General features: G+C 43.0%; 1 protein-coding gene across 4 annotated transcripts in view; it reads right to left on the bottom strand.

The window, feature by feature from the left end:
• anks1b (ankyrin repeat and sterile alpha motif domain containing 1B) overlaps positions 1 to 20,809 on the bottom strand; it is a 126,100-nt gene that overhangs the window by 101,017 nt on the left and 4,274 nt on the right. For all 4 annotated transcript variants that reach the window (XM_054752932.1, XM_054752926.1, XM_054752927.1 and 1 more), the window contains one exon: positions 1,240 to 1,320. In XM_054752932.1, the coding sequence (XP_054608907.1) occupies positions 1,240 to 1,320 (81 nt within the window). The remainder of the gene's footprint in view (positions 1 to 1,239; positions 1,321 to 20,809) is intronic.

Genomic DNA, 20,809 nt, shown 5'->3' with positions numbered 1-20,809 from the left:
TGACAAGAATGCTCTGCTGATTTGAAGTGTATACTGCAAAAACGCAAGTCAAAAACGCAAGTCTACAGTCCAAAATCACATACATAAGGCAAGAATTCTCTGCTGTTTTTAAGGATCTACTGCATAAAAGCTAGTCAAAGGTCCCAAAGGTCAAAGGGCACTCTGGTAGATTTAAGGATTTACTGCAAAAACACTCATCAAAGATCCTGTATATGGCAAGAATGGTCTGCTGTTTTTAAGAATCTACTGCAAAAACGATAGTCAAAATCCTATATAGTTAAAAATCACATGTACTGTATGCCAACAATGCGCTGCTGTTTTTAAGAATCTACAAAAATCTGAAAAAATGCTAGTCAAAGATCCTGTATATGACAATAATTATTTGCTGTTTTTGAGGATCTACAGCAAAACATTGGCAAAGGATCCTCTACATGACAACAATGCTCTGCTGTTTTTAAGGATCTACTGCAAAAACGCTAGTCAAAGATCATCTATCATTAAAAAAATTGCATATATGTGACAAGAATGCTCTGCTGTTTTTATGGCTCTACAGCAAAAATGCAAGGCAAAAGTCTGAAAGGTCGAAGTGCATTCTGGCGATTTCAAGGATTTACTGCAAAAACACTCGTCAAAGATCCTATATATGGCAAGAATGCTCTGCTGTTTTTAAGAATCTACTGCAAAAGCGCTCGTCGAAGATCCTCTATAGTCAAAAATCACATATATGCCAAGAATGCTCTGCTGTTTTTAAGAATGCACTGCAAAAACACGAGTCAAAGATCCTATACAAGGCAATAATTCTCTGCTGTTTTTAAGAATCTACTGCTAAAAAGCTAGTCAAAGGTCTCAAAGGTCAAAGTGCACGCTGGTGTTTTTAAGGATTTACTGCAAAAACGCTCGTCAAAGATCCTTCATATGGCAAGAATGCTCTGACAGCTAAAATACAAGTCAAAGGTCTGTATATGATACGTGCACTCTGCTGTTTTTAAGGATCTGCTGATTGGTGGATGAGATGATGTAGTGTCATTGTATTGGGAAGACAATGTGGACGTGTTTTTGGTTGCTATCAGTCATGCAGCGCAGTTGCAGAGGTGTGACTAATTGTTCCCCGCTTAAGTTTCTGCACGTCACTCATAAACGACACACACACACACACACGCACACGCACACACACGCACGCACGCACACACACACACACACACACACACAGCTGGTGCGGGGTGCGTAATGCGTTGTTACCTGTGTCCATTGAGCGCGGCGTGGTGCAGCGGCGTGTATCCTGAGCTGTCTGTGCAGTTGACGTTGAGGCCCTTCCACATGCTGCCAGACACAAACACATCATGAAGAACATTCCTTGGTGCTCCATAGCGGTCACGTTGTGCTGAACAAGCAGAAAAGCACGGTACAGTCATAAAAACCTAAATCTCAAGCCAGGATAACGCAACCTCTCGTCTTGAGCAAAGTAGCGCAAATTAGCGAAATTCCAGTCGGTGAGCATCAGCATCGTCATCACACCGAGGTCAGAGGGCAGCATCCAGGCAAAACGCACGCTTGGTTCCACTGCAGTAGGTCAGGTGACCTCAACATGGTCTTATTGAGTTTATTGATGGCATTGATGTGATGACCTCTTTCATGGCTGACCTGCAGGAAGAGGAGGAGGAAGAGGAGGAAGAGGAGGCAACAAGCCAACGTGCAATGGAGGCCAAGATAAAAGCGAAGTAAGTGCAGGTCCTTTCCTCCGCAACACTTAACTAATGAATCCATCAGGTGGAAAGCACTTGGCTCATGTTATTTATGCAATGAACACCTCCACAATATGTTGTCATAAATCATCCCTCACTATGATTCACTCATTCACGTAAACAGCTCACATTTTCAGAAAGCTGAGGATCAGAGGAAGGGAGACTTCTTATTCTTCTTCTTTCTTCACCATGATTGTTATTTTCGATATAATGTCCATGCAAAGCTCTGTCATACCTTCATTTGACCTCATCCAGTGAAAATATAGTCGGAAATAAAGTCATGAACTCAAAACATGTTTACACAAGTCAAAGATCCTCTATGTGGCAAGAAGCGCTCTTCTGTTTTTATAGGAGCTAATGCAAACATTTCTTGGGCAGATGTCATTCAGAAAACCCTGTTACAGATGACGCATGTGTCCCTAATGAAATGACCAGTGCAGTGTTTCCCATACATTCATTTATAACATCCAGCAAGCCCTTGTTTATTGCGCTTCATTGGTTCCAGAATTTCCACATATTAGGATTCCTTCCTTATAAATGGAATTTATTGGTAGTTAGAGCAAGAAAACGTGTTTACCGCCTTCTAAATACAGTTTTGTAACATCATTAGAGCCTTCTAGACATGAAATAACAACCCTGTAGTCACCTTTAGACTCCTATTACCCAATATAGTAGACATAATATGAGAAAATAAGACATATAAGACATGGAAAACCTGTTTACTACCTTCTAAATACAGTTTTGTAACATCATTAGAGCCCTCTAGACATGAAATAACACCCCTATAGTCACCTTTACACTTCTATTAATCAATGTAGTACACATAATATTAGAAAATAACACATATAAGAGATGGAAAACCTGTTTACTAACTTCTAAATACAGTTTTGTAACATCATTAGAGCCCTCTAGACATGAAATATCACCCCTATAGTCACCTTTACACTCCTATTACTCAATACAGTAGACATAATACAAGAAAATTAGACATGTAAGACTTAAAAAACCTGATCACTACCATCTAAATACAGTTTTTAACATTATTAATACCCCCGACACTAATGAGGATAAGCGGCATAAAAAATGGATGGATGGATGCTTCTTCCTACTCCCTTTTGGACATGCGGAACTGTGGATTGTGCTACTGTGTGTGATGTGCATGTTCAGGATGAACTAAACCATTACCATTACCATTACCAGTTGCTCTTTTTCAACAAAAAAAGCCACTAATAACAAATCTAGTGAGGAGTATTTCGGTGCTGCTGTGGGCCCATCCCTCATCTAAAAGTATTCACTCCGTCATGTTTCTGACATGAACTCATTCAATACCAGAGATGTAATTATACGATTTAATAAACCTGAACACCCGATTCAAACAAAGTATTTACACGTCTTTTGATGCAATGATGCAACCTTCCACTATAACACTTCAGAGCACTTTTAAGCCGTAAAAACGGCCACAAGGTGGCAGAAGTGCATTTGAAAAGAGCTCGGCAGGGATAATCACACATGACAGGAAGGAGGAAGTGGGAGAGCGTGGAGGAGTGTAGCGTGCACAAGGTTACGCATTGTAGGGACATTTTAACACATGCACACACACGTGCACACGCATAGTTCAGTTCCGAATGTGGAAATTTTAAATAGTTCATGGTGTTATATTTAGAATTTATTTTTTATTTTGATGTAAAACAACCCTTTTTTGTGTTGTTTATGTTGGTATAGTTGTTTAGATATTTGAGCTGTCACAAAAGCAAAAACTATTTGTGTGAAAGTGAAAGTTATGCTTAAAATAATAATAGGGTGTCAAATAACTAAAATAATGCTATTTGGAAATAGCAGAAGGGATACGTACGATCAAATACAAATAAACAGAGTGGACATTGAAAAAGTGAAAGAAAAGAAATTCCTGGGGATCATAATGGACGAAAAAATGAGTTGGAAATCTCATATTAAGTATATACAACAAAAGGTGGCGAGAAATACTTAGAAATACAATATTGAATAAAGCAAAATATGTTCTTGACCAACAATCACTCCACACCGTGTACTGTTCCTTAGTATTAGCATATCTAATGTATTGTGTAGAGATATGGGGATCATTACAAAAGCAATCTTCACTCACTCACTGTACTCATAATGTATTCATTCATAATGCCAAGTATAGACAACATACAAACCCTTCCTTTTTACAATCACAGATATTAAAATTTGCAGATTTAGTATTCTTTCAAACCGCTAGAATAATGCATAAAGTTAATAATAACTTGTTAGCCAAAAACCTCATACAGTATTTCTCAATCAGAGAGGAGAAATATGATCTTAGAGGAAAGTTCAACTTAAAACATTTATATGCCAGAACTACGCTGACAACCCACAGCATTTCCATATGTGGAATTAAATGATGGAACGGATTGAGTAAGGAACTCAAACAAAGTACAGAGATGAGCACATTCATAAACAATACAAGCAGTTGGTGTTTGTTAAATACAAGCAGAAGAGTCTTCATCATCACAATGATGTTCTGTCATGTTCAATTTTTTAAGTTTTTTTTTTATTTATATTTATTTTATATACTGTATATATATATATATATATATATATATATATATATATATATATATATATATATATATATATATATATATGTAGATATATATATGATCTTGAATATCTTTCCTGATAATAAGTGGGTGATGTATTAGTAACAAAATGATGCCACATCATTTGATAGAAATGAAAATGATCACCCTATAGAGGGGGGAAATCAAAGACACCCCAAAAATGAAAGTGAAAAAATGATGCATCAGACTGGTCCATTTTGCTAAAATGTCATTGTAGCAACTCAAAATGATTCTCAGTAGTTTGTGTGGCCCCCACGTGCTTGTACGCATGCCTGACAACGTGGGGGCATGCTCCTAATGAGACTACGGATGGTGTCCTGGGGGATCTCCTCCCAGATCTGGACCAGGGCATCCATGAGCTCCTGGACAGTCTGAGGAGCAACCTGGCGGCGCCGGATGGACCTAAACATAATGTCCCAGAGGTGTTCTATTGGGTTTAGGTCAGGTGAACGTGGGGGCCAGTCAATGGTATCAATTCCTTCATCCTCCAGGAACTACCTGCATACACTAGCCACATGAGGTCGGGCATTGTCGTGGACCAGGAGGAACCCAGGTCCCTCTGCACCAGCGTTGGTTCTGACAATGGGTCCAAGGATTTCATCCCGATATCTAATAGCAGTCAGGGTGCCGTTATCTAACCTGTAGAGGTCTGTGCGTCCTTCCAGGGATATGCCTCCCCAGACCATCACTGACCCACCACCAAACCGGTCATGCTGAATGATGTTGCAGGCAGCATAACGTTCTCCACGACATCTCCAGACCCTTTCACGTCTGTCGCGTGTGCTCAGGTTGAACTTGCTCTCATCAGGGAAGAGCACAGGGCACCAGTGGTGTAGTTGCCAATTCTGGTGGTCTATGGCAAATGCCAATCGAGCTCTACGGTGCTGGGCAGTGAGCACAGGGCCCACTACAGGACGTCGGGCCCTCAGGCCACCCTCATGGAGCCTGTTTCTGATTGTTTGGTCAGAAACATTCACACCAGTGGCCTGCTGGAGGTCATTTTGTAGGGCTCTGGCAGTGCTCATCCTGTTCCTCCTTGCACAAAGGAGCAGATACCGATCCTGCTGAGGGTTGAAGGACCTTCTACGGCCCTGTCCAGCTCTCCTGGAGTAACTACCTGTCTCCTGGAATCTCCTCCATGCATCCAGGTACCTCAGTGATGCCCTGGTCCAGATCTGGGAGGAGAGCCCCCAGGACACCATCCGTAGTCTCATTAGGAGCATGCCTCCACGTTGTCAGGCATGCGTACAAGCACGTGGGGGCCACACAAACTACTGAGAATCATTTTGAGTTGCTACAATGACATTTTAGCTAAATGGACCAGTATGCTGCATCATTTTTTCACTTTCATTTTTGGGGTGTCTTTGATTTCCCCCCTCTATAGGGTGATCATTTTCATTTCTATCAAACGATGTGGCATCATTTTGTTACTAATACATCACCCACTTATTATCAGGAAAGATATTCAACATCATTTTTACCCCAGTTTAGATCTGATGTGTTTTCAAAGTGTTCCTCTAATTTTTTTCAGCAGTGTATACAGTATATATATACACACACGCACACACACACACATTTGTTTTGTCTTCTTACTGTTATTTATTATGTATTATTATTGTGATTATAATATAAAATATGATATGGAATGCAGCAAGTGAATAACATGTACTGTACTAGATGTAGAATGGATGGGGGGTAGGATTAAATAAGCTTTGCTTCTTCCTACTCCTTTTGGACATGTGAAACTGTGAAAGGATGATTCATGAGATGTATTCCATTGGAACCTTCATGTTCAAATAAACTAAACCAAACCAAACCAAAAAGAAATGTATCTGGTTTTCTCCCTTTTTTAGTCAGGAACTGATATTTTCCTGAAACGTACCTACTATATGTTCTACTGCTGATTACTAAAGAAAAGGGTATTCTGTGTGCCTTGAAAGGTCAGTCTACATGGTCTAAAATGGCCGGCACTGAAGGGGTTGTCTTTTGAAAAATGGCTGGGATTGAATGAGTTCAGAAAGTTTGTTTCACTTCTAAGCCTATTTGTTGTGCTTTTCATGGTTTTTAGTCACTTTTTGCAAATGCGACATGGCCAGTGTAGATGATTTGCCGATGACATCATTACAACTCTTCCCCCAGGCGCCGTTTTCCCAATAGGGCGGCTTTTCTTCATCGCGCAACTCATTGAAACACTGATCCATTGATACACACACATGCAGGAGCTGCCCCGCCCTCACACAAACACACCTATATGTCATGTGAAAACACAGCAGTCATTGAGTCGCTGCGCTAGATAAACACCCCACACAAACATATACATCGTTGTGGGCGGAACCACCACGCCACCTCCTGCCGTGACGGCTCGTCCGGTCCTGGTCGTATCCATGTCCACCAGGCAGAGCCGCGTTTGTTCCAGGGTCAAACCTTGCAGGAGGTCTCATATATAGAGGGTCAAAGGGCACAAAAGGCCAAGCTGGCCAAAGAGAACGGGGAAAAGCGTAACAAAAAAATGAGGGAAGAGGAACTGTAGCCAGTTTTGTCGTTCCTGCAAACTCTTTTTTTCGAGTGGGTGGAATTAAATAGTGATGCCTCTTGAAAAGCAAAATCAAAGCTTCTCCTAAAGAGAGGAGGATGTGGAGGATGCTGGATGATGGCAGGATTTCAAAATAAAATAAAAAAATAATAAGACACGCAATATGCAGCTATCGGGACAGGAAGTGGGCTTGCTTCATTTCCTGTTGAGAGCCCGCAGTGTGGATTAACATCGTAGTCATTTTGACCTGCGAGGTGGCAACACACACACACATACACACACACACACACACACACACACACACACATTGAGAAAGTATAAATTCTGGAGCTGCCGTTTGATGTTGAAGCTCCACAAAGACTTTCAGTTCCCAGCTTGCTGTGGGGCATGAATATTCTCCTTTATACTTTGCCAGTTTATCCAGTGTGTGTGTGTGTGTGTGTGTGTGTGTGTGTGTGTGTGTGTGTGTGTGTGTGTGTGTGTGTGTGTGTGTGTGCGTGTGTGTGCGTGTGTGTGCGTGTGTGCTTGCCTGTGCGCTAAGTGAAATTTATTTTTCAGGCTAATGCTGATGGGATAACAGGCTAAGCTAATCGGATAGGATGGCGACAGCTGAGCTTGTTTACCTCATTGACATTATACACTGAATGGACTTGTTTTTTCATTTATTTGTGGCGGCACACCAGACACACACACACACACACACACACACACACACACAACTGACTCGGTCGTGTAACGCATCAGTTCGTCAGCCGAGTGAGATAAATACATAATAGAGATGCACAAAATCATTTTTTTCAAACGATTTGCTTCTCAAGACCAATATGGTACCAATAACCGATAAATCTTTTTTACTTAAATGTTTTATTTACATTTAACAAACTAATTAGGTTGTGACCAACTGTACCTGTTGATTAGTCCTAATGAAATATCATGACATTACTACCACCACATCATACTACCTATCAGGAGAACCAGAGTATAGAGGGGAGGCAGCCACCTGCTGTGGCCCAGCAAAGTGTGCTATCTTCGGACACATGCTCCGAGCAGCTCGTGTGCCGCTATGGAGGTCAGGAGAAGCGGAGTATGGAGCGGGAGGAGTCACCTGCTGTGGCCCAGCAGTGTGCACCGTATGCGGGCACACGCTCCAAGCAGCCGGTGTGACGCCACAAAGGTCTCTGGCAAACCTTTCGCACTTTTCAAATGCCGCAGCGCTGGTGTAACTGATAAGCTGATCAGGTCTTTGGTGTGCTCAATGTTTGTTTTCTCCCCCTCGGTACAACTAGCACACGCAATGTCTTCCCCTTAAAGTGAATGTTGGTTTACAAATGAGCTCAGGGTAAGTTATGATAACGTTCACGTCACAGGCAGGAGAAAAAAAAGGAGCGCTTGATTTGCTCACTTGCACAGTACAGGTAATCTTGCCTTATTGGAGCGTTTTGTTTTGTTTTTTGTTTTTTTTATCTGAGCTATTTTTAATGCTATCAATATAACATCTTAATTCCCTCATATCGTGCAGCCTTAGTACAGTATCTTTAAAATGACATGGCCAACTGGAAACATCGTGAATGTTTGGGGTTTTTATTGTTTTTTATCGAGTGTTATCAGGCTCCACAAAATGAAATGAACACCCTTCGACAGAACATGAAATTGTTCTGTCGTTAAATCAAGTTGAAAAATAGAAGATCATGTCGCACATTTGTGATGACACAAGCCAAAAAGCTCGGTTTTACCTGTCCACACGCAAACACTCGGTGTCAGTTATTGAAAATATCCACTCTCGCTGCACTTTTGCATCACGTCCAATTTAATAAACACTAATTCTGAGGTCAGTCATCAATGAAGTGGAGGACAGTAGGTCACACAAACGTAGCATATAGCATATAGCCTACCGAGTCTTCTATACAATCCCAACAAACAAACAAACAATCCCCTCTGGGAGTTCTTGATGGACTTTGACCATTGATCGCATGTCCGTTGGGTCAATTACGACCACATGTGATATTTATAGCAACACATATGTCTGTGTTTACGCTATATAGTCCAGCGTGGGACAAAATGTGGCGATTGTTGGTTCCCTGCCTCCACACAATAGGGGCGTTCCCTATCAAAGGGTCTCTCTCGAACGTAAGATTTGATGACGTTATTGAGGGCTAATGCGCATATTTGTTTGGTGCACAACCTCAAGTTACTTCATGCTATCACACACATCAAACAGCGACGCATAATCTCTCCAACAAAGAGATGTAGGGGTGAAGGAGCGAGCGTGGCTGTTGATTGACGCCGCTTTACCGTTTTCCAATCAGTCGGAATCTGGAGCTCGGCGGCCACGCAGCTCATTACATCATCGCCAAGAGTGTGACGGCGTGTTTTAGTTGCCGCCACCGGCAAAATAGAGCATGGCCGAGCGATAGCAGCGGAGTCGCCGTGACAACCAGGGAGTCTAAATAGCTTTTAGAGACAAAGGAAAACATCAACATCAGCAAAATTAGATGCAAATTTTTTGTCACAGTTTTTGTCACTTCCAGGTGTGCTTCTGCTCCAAATCCCTTTAAGAAGTTCATTGTTCTGTCATTTTGGATTAAAGTTAGCATTACCATCGACAATAAGACAAGCAAGCAAAAGGAGATGCAAATTATTACAGCAGTGACTTTAAATAAGTTTTTTGTCACTTCCAGATGCTTATGCTCCAAATCCCTTGAAGAAGTTTGCTGTTCCGTTATTTTTTGGCTTTAAAGTTACCAGTGTGGATAACTGGGACATAAGCAAGCAAAAATAGACCCAAATCATCACAGCGGCTACTTCAAATATGGTTTTGTGGCTTCCGGGTGTGCTTATGTTGTAACTCCCTTTAATAAGTGAATTGTCCCATCATTTTGGATGAAAGTTACCATTACCAGGGAGGATAATTTGGAGATAAGAAAGCAAAATTAGACAGAAATGATTACAGCGGCTACTTTAAATATGGTTTAGTCGCTTCCAGGTACGCTTATGCCCCAAATCCCTTCAAGAAGTTCTTTGTCCCATCATTTTGGATTGAAGCTACCATTACCAGTGAGTATAATTTGGAGACATGCAAACAAAATTAGACACAAATGATTACAACAGCTACTTCAAATACGCTTTGTGTCCCCTCCATGTGTGCTTATGCTCCAAATCTCTTCAAGATGTTCGTTGTTTGGTCATTTTTGGTGCACTACTGTCCAGTTACACAGCCAAACTATGTGGGATATGTGAACATAGTCCCAGTGTGTGTTTGGCACCAGCCCAGTCGTAAAAGAGCAGTGCGTGCCCATATATGGCGTGAAAGGCCTCCATCGCTCAATACTTGTAAACAATGCGAGCTACATCAGCACCGGCATTGGCGGTGCTATCGTAGCATGCTAATTTAGCGTTATTTCAGACAATCACTGATGCTGCAAAAGAAAAGAAGGGGGGGTGTCAGGCATTCCTGCAGCATTCCTGCAAGTGGCATGCGTCGCCATGGCAACTGACTGTCCTGGGATGAATTAGCGACAAATGTTACCGTAGCAGCCTTTTGCTGAATCTTTGTTTTGTGAAGATGTTTTTTATGTCGGATAAGGAAGCTCGTGAGCTGCACAGCCGTGTCTCCTGGCCTTCTCCCCCCCTTTCATGTGCTCGGATGCTCGCTATCTCCACCAATCTCTTGGATTTTCTGGCCAAGTGCTTCCTAAAATGCCGCATTCAGAGGCCAATTCCAAGAGAAAATGTCAAGAATGCAAAAGATAACTCCATTTGAAGTCCGATCCTATAAATAGACAGCAGGGCAGCGCTGTGAAGTCAAGTGCAGATGGAAGGGAAGCCGTCTCCCGCGGCTCGTAAACAAACCGCCGGCGCAGAAGGGCTCATTTCTGCACGCCCAGGCTGACTTACGACCTCTAATGACAACGCCACTGCTCCCGGCATGCATCACGGCCGTCCGTGACAGTTATGCGAGCGGGCCGAGCAGACAAAAGAGAGGCGTCGCGTTGCGCCCGTGAATCAAGCCATTAGGAGTCTCAGGGCTTCGCTAAATCTCGGTGAGAGTAGACCAGGAGGTACTGTATTTACGAAGCACTCTGGACCAAACAGTGTGGATTGCTGAGTGGGGTTGCTGGTTTTTAACACCCAAGCCAGCTGCCTCAGAAATCGTTTGAATGGCAGAATAAATAAATGGTGACTTAATACATAAGATCGTAACATAACAATACACAGACACTGCGCAAATGTGCCCCCCAGTGGCTGTGAGGAGCATACGCAGGATTTTTCTTGTTGATTTGGCGCAACCACTGGCGAAGGACCACACCTGTCAACATTTGCATTTGAAAATACAGTCAAACTTGTCTATAGCAGCCACTAGAGGGAGTCTGCAAAAGTGGCCGCTATAGACAGGTGGCCTCTATAGACAGGTTGGCGTCCAGTTTGAATGTTGACCAGTAGAGGAAAAGAAAATAATAATAATGTTGACCAGTAGAGGGCACTGCGGACTGCGGATAAAAGTTGTACAGCACTACTAGGCTTGTTATTATCATGGTTCATGGTTTTAATTCATCCTGAACATGCATATGAGTCAAACAGTAGCACATCACATAGTACAATTCACAATTTTGCATGTCCAAAAAGGAGTAGGAAGAAACAAAGCTTATTTAATCCTACCCCTCATCAGTTTCACATCAGTTGCAATACATTTATTCACCTCTTGTTCTTCCAAGTGTACTTTGTAGGTCTACATGACAATGTAGTGCAATCATAGCCAAGGTTTTTACTTACTGAAAGGAAGCTAGAGGCTTAATAATAACTGATAGAATATATCCACCACCCACAGAACAAAGCTGTGCTAGTAATGTCTTACGCTTGTTTTTAATATTTTACTTTTTATACGGCAGAGTGTCCTGCCAATGCCTGTTTCTTACAGGCATTGGCAGGACAGCTATGTAGTGGGGCTTGTTTAACCTTTGCCTTGTGGGCAAGCAGGAAGGAGAGACGATGCTGAGAGATGTGTGTGTGTTCTGAGCTGCTGTCTGGTGGCCGCGTTCAATAAATAAAGTTGGCAGAAGCAACAGGAGAAGTTTCCTTCTTTGCTTCGGAGCTGAATAACACTGACAAGTTAACAGACTAGTAGCGAACGGAAAAGAAGACGGCTTTGTTTGTGTCGAATACAGAAGATGAGGACTTTGATGGATTTGTGGATGAGGATTGATGAAAAATAACGTGAGTACATTCTAAAATACTTCAATTAAGTACAACCGAACTCAGTTTTGCTCCCGCTGCTGCATGCATGCTAGCGTATTTTTTTTTTTTATTGTAGCGTCGCTGGGAGCACGTCCTGTTCCCAGCCTACTTTGCGGTAATGTTTTGGTGCAAATGCTCTTAAGTTACATGTTTGATCAGGAAATAGCAAGCTCAAAAGAAGACGGCTTTTTTATGTGGAACAACTGACAGTTTGTGTTGATCTTGTGAATGATTGTGACTGAGCTAGGACTCAGTAATTAAAGTCTACACACGACGCCTTCATTGATTGGAAAACTAAACTTTTTCGTGCATGAAGCTTCTACTTGAGTCGGTAATTTGGCCGCTATATGCAGTCAGATATTGACCAAGGGAGACAAAATGGGTGGCCGCTGGCCGCGTTGGACAGGTGACTGCTATACACAGGGTCTATAACATGTAAATTTGCTGCGGGGGATTTTTCAGTGGCTGCTATAGGCAGGTGGCCGTTCTATACAGGTGGCCGCTAAGACAGGTTTGACTGTAATTCAAAAGACGAATGAAATGTAAACTTGCATCTATTTTGGGAACAAAGCGGATTATTTGATATAGTAATAAATACCGGGGAGACAAAAAAGCAACATTCAAACTAAATTATGACAGCAGCTTTATTGTCACTTCCAGGAGCGCTTATGCCCCAAATCCCTTCAAAAAGTTCATTGTTCCCTTATTTTTGGGGATTAAAGTTACTATTGAGGATAATTGAGAGATAAGCAAGTAAAATTAGACGCAAATGAGAACAGCAGCTACTTTAAATACGTTGTTTTTGTCACTTCCAGGTTTGCTTATGCTTCTAATCCCTAAAAAAAATCTGTCATTTTTGTGGATTAAAGTTATCCCGAGGATAACTGGAAGACAAGAAAGGAAAATCAGACCCAAACGATTACGGCAGCTACTTGATATACGGTTTGGTTTTCGTCACTTCCAGGTGTGCTTATGCTCTAAATCACAGGCATCAACCGGGGGCCGGATTTGGCCCGCCATAGCATTTTATGTGGCCCGTGAAAGCCTGGAATAATGCCCGTCAAAGAGATACTTATTTTATTTTATTATTTTAATATTATTTTAAAAAATATTTGAATATACATACAGTAATTATTACAGTAATTATTACATTAATTATTATTACAGTAATTATTATAGTATATTTTTTAAACTTATTTTTGTTAATATTTTTATTTGTTTGACTTTTTAATACAGGTATATTATATTTTTCTATTATTTTATTATTTTTTAGATTATTGTAAAAAATATTATTAATTCAACAATCATTTAAAATGATATATTTTTTAATCAATCTTTGTTGGTGCCGATTTTGACAGAAAAGTATTTTTATTTGTTGTCAAATCCAATTTAAAAAGATTATTTTGTATTATTTATTATTGAATAATTAATATTATCATTAATTATTATTATTATTATTGAAATGATATTTTCTTCTCCTTTCGGCTTTTCCCTTCAGGGGTCGCCACAGTGAATCAATTGCCTCCATCTAACCCTGTCTTCTGTATCCTCTTCTCTCACACCAACTACCTTCATGTCCTCTTTCACTACATCCATAAACCTCCTCTTTGGTCTTCCTCGAGGCCTCCTGCCTGGCAGTTCCAAACTCAGCATCCTTCTACCTATATATTCCCTATCTCTCCTCTGGACATGTCCAAACCATCTCAGTCTGGCCTCTCTGACTTTATCTCCAAAACCTCTAACATGTGCTGTCCCTCTGATGTACTCATTCCTGATCCTATCCTTCCTGGTCACTCCCAGAGAGAACCTCAGCATCTTCATCTCTGCTACCTCCAGCTCTGTCTCCTGTCTTTTCCTCATGGACACTGTCTCTAGACCAAACACCACCACAGTTTTGTCCACCTTTGCTTTCATTTTAGCTGAAACTCTTCTATCACACATCACACCTGACGCTCTTCTCCACCCGTACCATCCTGCCTGTACACGCTTCTTCACCTCTTTTCCACACTCTCCATTGCTCTGGACTGTTGACCCTAAGTACTTCAAATCCTCCACCTTCTTGGTGTCTTCTCCCTGTAAGCTCACTCTTCCACTTGGGTCCCTCTCATTCCCACACATGTACTCTGTCTTACTGCGCTAACCTTCATTCCTCTCCTTTCAAGGGCAAACCTCTACCTCTATAACTTCTCCTCCACCTGTTCCCTGCTCTCACTGCAGATCACAATGTCATCTGCAAACATCATAGTCCATGGAGATTCCTGTCTAACCTCGTCTGTCAGTCTGTCCATCACCATAGCAAACAAGAAGGGGCTCAGAGCTGATCCCTGATGCAGTCCCACCTCCACCTTAAACTCCTCTGTCACACCTACAGCACACCTCACCACTGTCTTCCAGTCCTCATACATGTCCTACACCGCTCTAACATACTTCTCTGCCACTCCAGACTTCCTCATACAATAGCACAGTTCCTCTCTGGGCACCCTGTCATAAGCTTTCTCCACATCTACAAAAACACAATGCAGCTCCGTCTGGCCTTCTCTGTACTTCTCTATCAACATCCTCAAAGCAAATACTGCCTCTGTAATACTCTGTTTTGACGTATATTTTTGATAGACGTACTGTATATTGATAGACGTATATTCAATGTGAAAATGATAATAATCAAATCTGTCATAATAGCATGAGGAGATCACAAGTGGCCCTCTGAGGGTCACCACAAGAGCGATGTGGCCCACGGTGAAAACGAGGTGAAACGCCCCTGCTCTAAATCCTTTCAACAAGTTCATTCTTCCGTCATTTTTGGGAATTAAAAATTGAGGAAAACTGACAGACAAGCAAGCAAATTAGATGCAAATTATTCCCGCAACTACTTGACATTTGGATTTTGTCGCTTCTAGGTACGCTTATGCCCCAAATCACTTCAAAAAGTTTGTTGTCCCGTCATTTTGGATTAAAGTTACCATTACCATTGACAATAATTGGGAGACAAGCGAGCAAAAGTAGATGCAAATTATTACAGCAGCTACTTTCAACACAGTTTGCGTCACTTCCAGGTGTGCTTATGCTCCAAATCACCTCAACAAGTTCACTGTTTGTCATTATTGGGGATTAAAAGTTATCACTGAGGATATTTGGCAGACAAGCAAGCAAATTAGACGCAAATTATTCCCGCAGCTACTTTAAATACGCATTGTGTCGCTTCCAGGTGTGCTTATGCCCCAAATCCCGTCAAGACGTTCGATGTTTCGTCATTGTGGATGAAAGTTCAAAGAAACTATCCCCAATTTTCCACAATGACGTCCAATGACTTGTGTAAAACTGGATTTTAGGCTCTGAGCACTCCCAAAACCAGACCATGCAGCAAAATGGGCGGTAAAAATAGCCTGCGACTGTCACTCATGCACATCCAAGCACGCTATCATCTTCTCTCACACCAGCCTAAGTATTCATGTTGTATTTTTCATTGTGTACAGTGTTTTACTTTGATATTTTTCCCGCCACTGGTAAAGTACATTTCCAACATAAGCACAAATGAACTGCAAGCTGATTGCAGCGAGCGTGCAAGTGCTGATGAAAGAGGGTCCCGTGGGGCGTTTCCCCCTCGCCACTTTCTCCGCTTTCGCCTTGTCACTTCCTCGCTGGTGTCGTTCCCACCAGCTTGTCAGAGTGACGGCCCCGCGAGCGCTCCGTGCATCCCTCCTTGCTTGCTGCCCGCTCCAATTAACAGCGGAGGAACTCTGGGAAGGGAAGGATGGATGCCCTGAGAAGCGGCATCACACAAACCTCTCACACGCAGGCAAGGAAGGCTCATGAAAGCTGCAGGAACATATGGAGGCTGCTGACCCGCTTCGTATGGAGCACTGGAATGCTGCATTTCTCGCAATCTTGATTGAAATCCTGCGTAATTCAGTTGCGGGTCAATAAACAGCAGCGTCTGCGCGAGGAGGAATTGCGCCAGCGGGACCAAATGTTGAGTCAGCGTGAGGCTGCGGAGTTGCAGAACGGCGCGAGTGTGCGAAGGCCGAACAGCTTGGCCCGCGTTGGCGCGCGGCGTGCTGGAGGGGAGGCCGCTACCACGTGACGCACTCCTCTACGCTGCTTGAGCATATGTTGCCTTCTTGTCAGCAAAAGAGGGAGTTACAGGTGGCGGCAAGCCGCCACGCTATTATTTGACACCGAAAGAGCCGCTGACACAAACACAACATAGACATCGCCTTTGTGTGCATGGCAACAACAAGAATGAAATTCACGGGGATTCAAAAGACGTTGTGTTTCTTAACAAAGTGACACTGCCTCCAACGGGCCTGGAGGACACATTACAGCATTAGCAGTCCTTGTGTCTCATCGCAGCACAATTACAAATAAACCACAAAGAGTTCAAACAGGACCGGAAATAATCCACAAGGTCAGTGAAATTGCATCAAATGTAAAAGAATAGAAGCGATAGCACAAGCAAACATGCCAAAGCACGAAAGCTCAGTGTGAGGGAGCCGGAACGGCGCCCAAGTCTGCCCAATGGCAAAATTTGACGATATTCGAACATCGCGTGATGTTTTGACTGTCTAACATGACGGCATAAAAGGGTATTCAAACGATCTGGAATGCACATTACATCGTTTGCGGTGGCTTCTGTGCTGTTGCCGGGGTGTAAATGCACCCTAACATCCATACGCTAACGCTTGCAGGTTCAACTTGAAGCGTCCAAACCCCGTCGGTGGCGTTGTTATCACTAGCAGGCAGATGCTGGAGGGCCTCGGATGACAGAGTGACACGGAGAGCGAGGAGGAGGAGGAGGAGGAGGAGTAGGAGGAGGAGTGTGACAGAGCAGCGAGCCGAGACAGGAGGAGGAGGATTTGAATTTCTCCAGCCTGCAGCACAGAACTAATCTGATAAAGATGCTGTTTTTCCCCCAGATGGTTTTAAAATATTAACAAGCAGTGCAAACAACAAAGACGCACGAGCATACTTTCTATGAAACGGCAACAATAACAACCTACAACCACCTCTTCATTCATGTGGGCCGCCAATGACGACTACCGCACAACGTGTCCACAAGAGAGGCGGATTCAGGCCCTCGTGGCTGTCAGCGCTACAGTCTGTCCTTAGAGCGTGTCTGCCAATGTTAATATGACTGAAAATGGCTAAAAATGATACTATGCTAGCAATGCTAGTTAGCAACGTTAGCATTGCTAGCACCTACAATGAGAGCTAAGTGTTTCTATGAGTTCTACTTATGAAAACAGTAAAAAAAATGCTACTATGCTAACATTAACACGCTTACAATGCTAACATGCTAATGTTATCATGATAACACCTAGCATGACAGCGCTAAATGTTTAAGAGTCTACTTATGGAAATGGCTAAAAATGCCAGTATTGTAATGTTTGCATGCTAAGAATGCTAACATTAACATGTTCACACCAAGCTTAATAGTGCTAAGTGTTTATACAAGTGTCTACTTATGGAAATGGCTAAAAATGCCAGTATTCTAATGTTTGCATGCTAAGAATGCTAACATTAACATGTGCACACCAAGCATAATAGTGCTAAGTGTTTATACAAGAGTCTACTTATGGAAATGGCTAAAAATGCCAGTATTCTAATGTTTGCATGCTAAGAATGCTAACATTAACATGTTCACACCAAGCATAATAGTGCTAAGTGTTTATACAAGAGTCTACTTATGGAAATGGCTAAAAATGCCAGTATTCTAATGTTTGCATGCTAAGAATGCTAACATTAACATGTTCACACCAAGCATAATAGTGCTAAGTGTTTATACAAGAGTCTACTTATGGAAATGGCTAAAAATGCCAGTATTCTAATGTTTGCATGCTAAGAATGCTAACATTAACATGTTCACACCAAGCATAATAGTGCTAAGTGTTCATACAAGTGTCTACTTATGAAAATGGCTAAAAATGCTACCATGCTAATGTTTGCCAACATCCTATCGTCGGCATGCTGACACCTAGCATAACACTGTAGTGCTAAGCTTTCATAGAAGTCTCTACTTACAAACATGAATACATTTGCCCGTACGCTAATGTTAGCATGCTAACAATGCTAACAGGCCAGAATGAAACAGCCCTCCCACTAGGGCTGTGGAGGAGACGCAGGACTTTAAACTGCTGCGCTTACACAAAACAAAAAAAACTACAGGGATTACACAGAGAAATGTGCTGACTCATCGCCTGGAGGTAAAAGAGCAGAGCCCAAAAAAACACAAGAGTCTGCTCGCCAACAACATAGTCAACAAACAAACTGCTCATTAGAGAGGTCGTGACCTGCGGGAACACGCGGACACGGCTGCACAAGACGCCGCCACAGCTGATCCTTGTGGAGCGGCGCCAGAAGAACAGAAGCACTAAAGCGAGTCATTTCAGTGCTGGCAGGCTCACCGCCTCAGGTGGGCGTCACAACGCTTTTATTAATGGCAACAAATTAGCTAGGAAACGTCCTCCAAACGTTTGCAGAGGACTTTGCAATCTTCGTCGTTCAGTACTCAGGTCTGGATCTGTGTGTGTGTGACACTGGCGCTCTTTAAAAGTCTATTTTAGAAGCTTTTTGTGAAATCTAAGCTTGTAAATATAGCAGAACAACCCTTTATGTTCTTTCCTGCTGGTCACATGACAGAAACACCACTTGCATGCTAAGTGAACTGCACCGAGCAGCACTCGGTATGATGCAGCGCGTTTCTACGCCGATGATGGTGGCGCTAACATTGACCCGGGTGCACGCCTGATATGCAAAAGTTTATGGAAGTCCAAACGTCCCCGCCCTCTCAGGGACGGACGGCGAGGCTCTGAAGGCTCGCACGGCGGCAGAGGAGGACACGTGGACGGCGGTGACTCAGCTGGGATGGAAAAGGCCAGCGAGGGGGAGGAGAAAAAGATTCCAATGGAACAGGAAGCAGCCAGGATGATGAGTCAAGGTGCTTGTCGTAACCCCTCGCTTATCGCGGTTAATTGGTTCCAGACCCGACCATGACTAGCCAGGTTCCATGAAATGGGATTCCTTATTCATAAATCCGATATTTTTGGAGTGAGAGCATAGAAACCCTGTTTACGACCTTCTAAATACAGTTTTTTAACATTATTAGAGCTCTCTAGACATGAAATAACACCCCTATGATCACCTTTACACTCCTATTATTAAGAAAAAATAAGACATTTAAGAACGTAGGCAGCAGCAACTGGGAAAGCCAATCAATCAATCCATCCATCCTCGGAAGCCCTGAATTTAACTTCAGCCAAACAGGACGGCGCCACGTCAGTCAAGGTGACTCACGTTGACAAAACACCGGACTTCACCAGCAGCGTGTTGTCTCAGCAGTGTTGTCAATAAAGTTTCTGTGCAAAGTAAACAGCGTGGAGCAGGTAGAAGACGAATGAAAGAGCTCCCGGGCAGGAAATCCGTAACGCACCTGCTATCGGGAAGGTAATTGGTCAACCCCCCGCTCCCCGCCCCACAACCCCTCTCCCTCCCCATCCTCCTGCCAGATAACGGATTGCTAAACAATACCCGAGTGAAGGCGGGCGAGGAGAAGAAAAGGCAGAAGGTAGGACGCTGGAAGGGCATACGGTACGTGGGTGCAAGCGTATAGGCTGGTCGTTGGGGGGGGGCTGAAGAATGCTTACTCAGGGGTGCCAGTGTCTCAGAGTCGGGCAGCAAGGAGGCGACGGGAAAAGTCTTTCAAGACAAATACTCCTAACAGACGGAGCGGTATGTGATCATCTGTACAGGAAGTACGCAGGAAAGCATGGCTTTCCACAAATAAATAAACACATCAGACGACCATGAGGTGTGACAAAACAAAAGCAGTGACTTGAGCCTGCTAACAATTAGTCCACTTGATTGAAAAAACAAAAAACGCCAGAATTGGATCTGCCCAGCAGCAACACCTGACTTTACCTGTGCGTGTGTGCATTTATGCCCGAAAAGGGGCTGCTGTGCTCACGGAGTAAGGCCACGGGTAGGGCGGGAAAAGTCTTGATAGAAAGCACATGAGCACCTGTACTATCAGTAAGTAAGGAAAGCAGGTCTTCCCACCATAAAAATCAGTATGACGGGTCTGAAGCGTTGAGCTACGCCTGTTCCGTCATCCAACCAACAAAGTAAGTCCAGCCTGGTGATTGTTGATGACAAATAGGAGTACACAGTGCATGTACCAGATGAAAACACCTCATTTTAACAACAGTACGTGAGCATCTGTAGCATAGACGGGTGGCAGTACTAAGGAAAGCAGGTTTTTTCACAATAAAATCAGCATGACGGGTGAGTAAGTCCAGCTTGGTGATCGCTGATGTACACAATACAAATACAAGATGACAACAACACATTTTAATCTGTCCCGCAGCCCGTTTAAGCAGCAAACAAGTTGACTTACACCCTCCGCCGACTACTAAAGGCCTGACAGAAGCCATACGCAACCTCACCGATGCAAACGTGAGATAATTAAATTCTTAACGATCCCACTGTAAGTCAGTGTATCACGTCTGATTAGCATCACTTCATTGCGGCCGGAAGCCGCGACAACGAGACAACGATCCCGGCGTGTCCTTTAATCTTCTGGTTGCCGTTAATGTGAACCATAGCAATATTTTTTCCTCACACACAGTCTGGGTGCCCCACAATGGAGGAAAAACGGCAAACGTTCATCAGCGACGATGATCTATGCT

This window comes from Dunckerocampus dactyliophorus, chromosome 15 (assembly GCF_027744805.1).
Source record: "Dunckerocampus dactyliophorus isolate RoL2022-P2 chromosome 15, RoL_Ddac_1.1, whole genome shotgun sequence".
Classification (NCBI taxonomy): Eukaryota; Metazoa; Chordata; class Actinopteri; order Syngnathiformes; family Syngnathidae; genus Dunckerocampus; species Dunckerocampus dactyliophorus.
The sequence above is the reverse complement of the archived record's forward strand: the minus strand, read 5'-3'. Positions and strand labels throughout refer to the sequence as shown.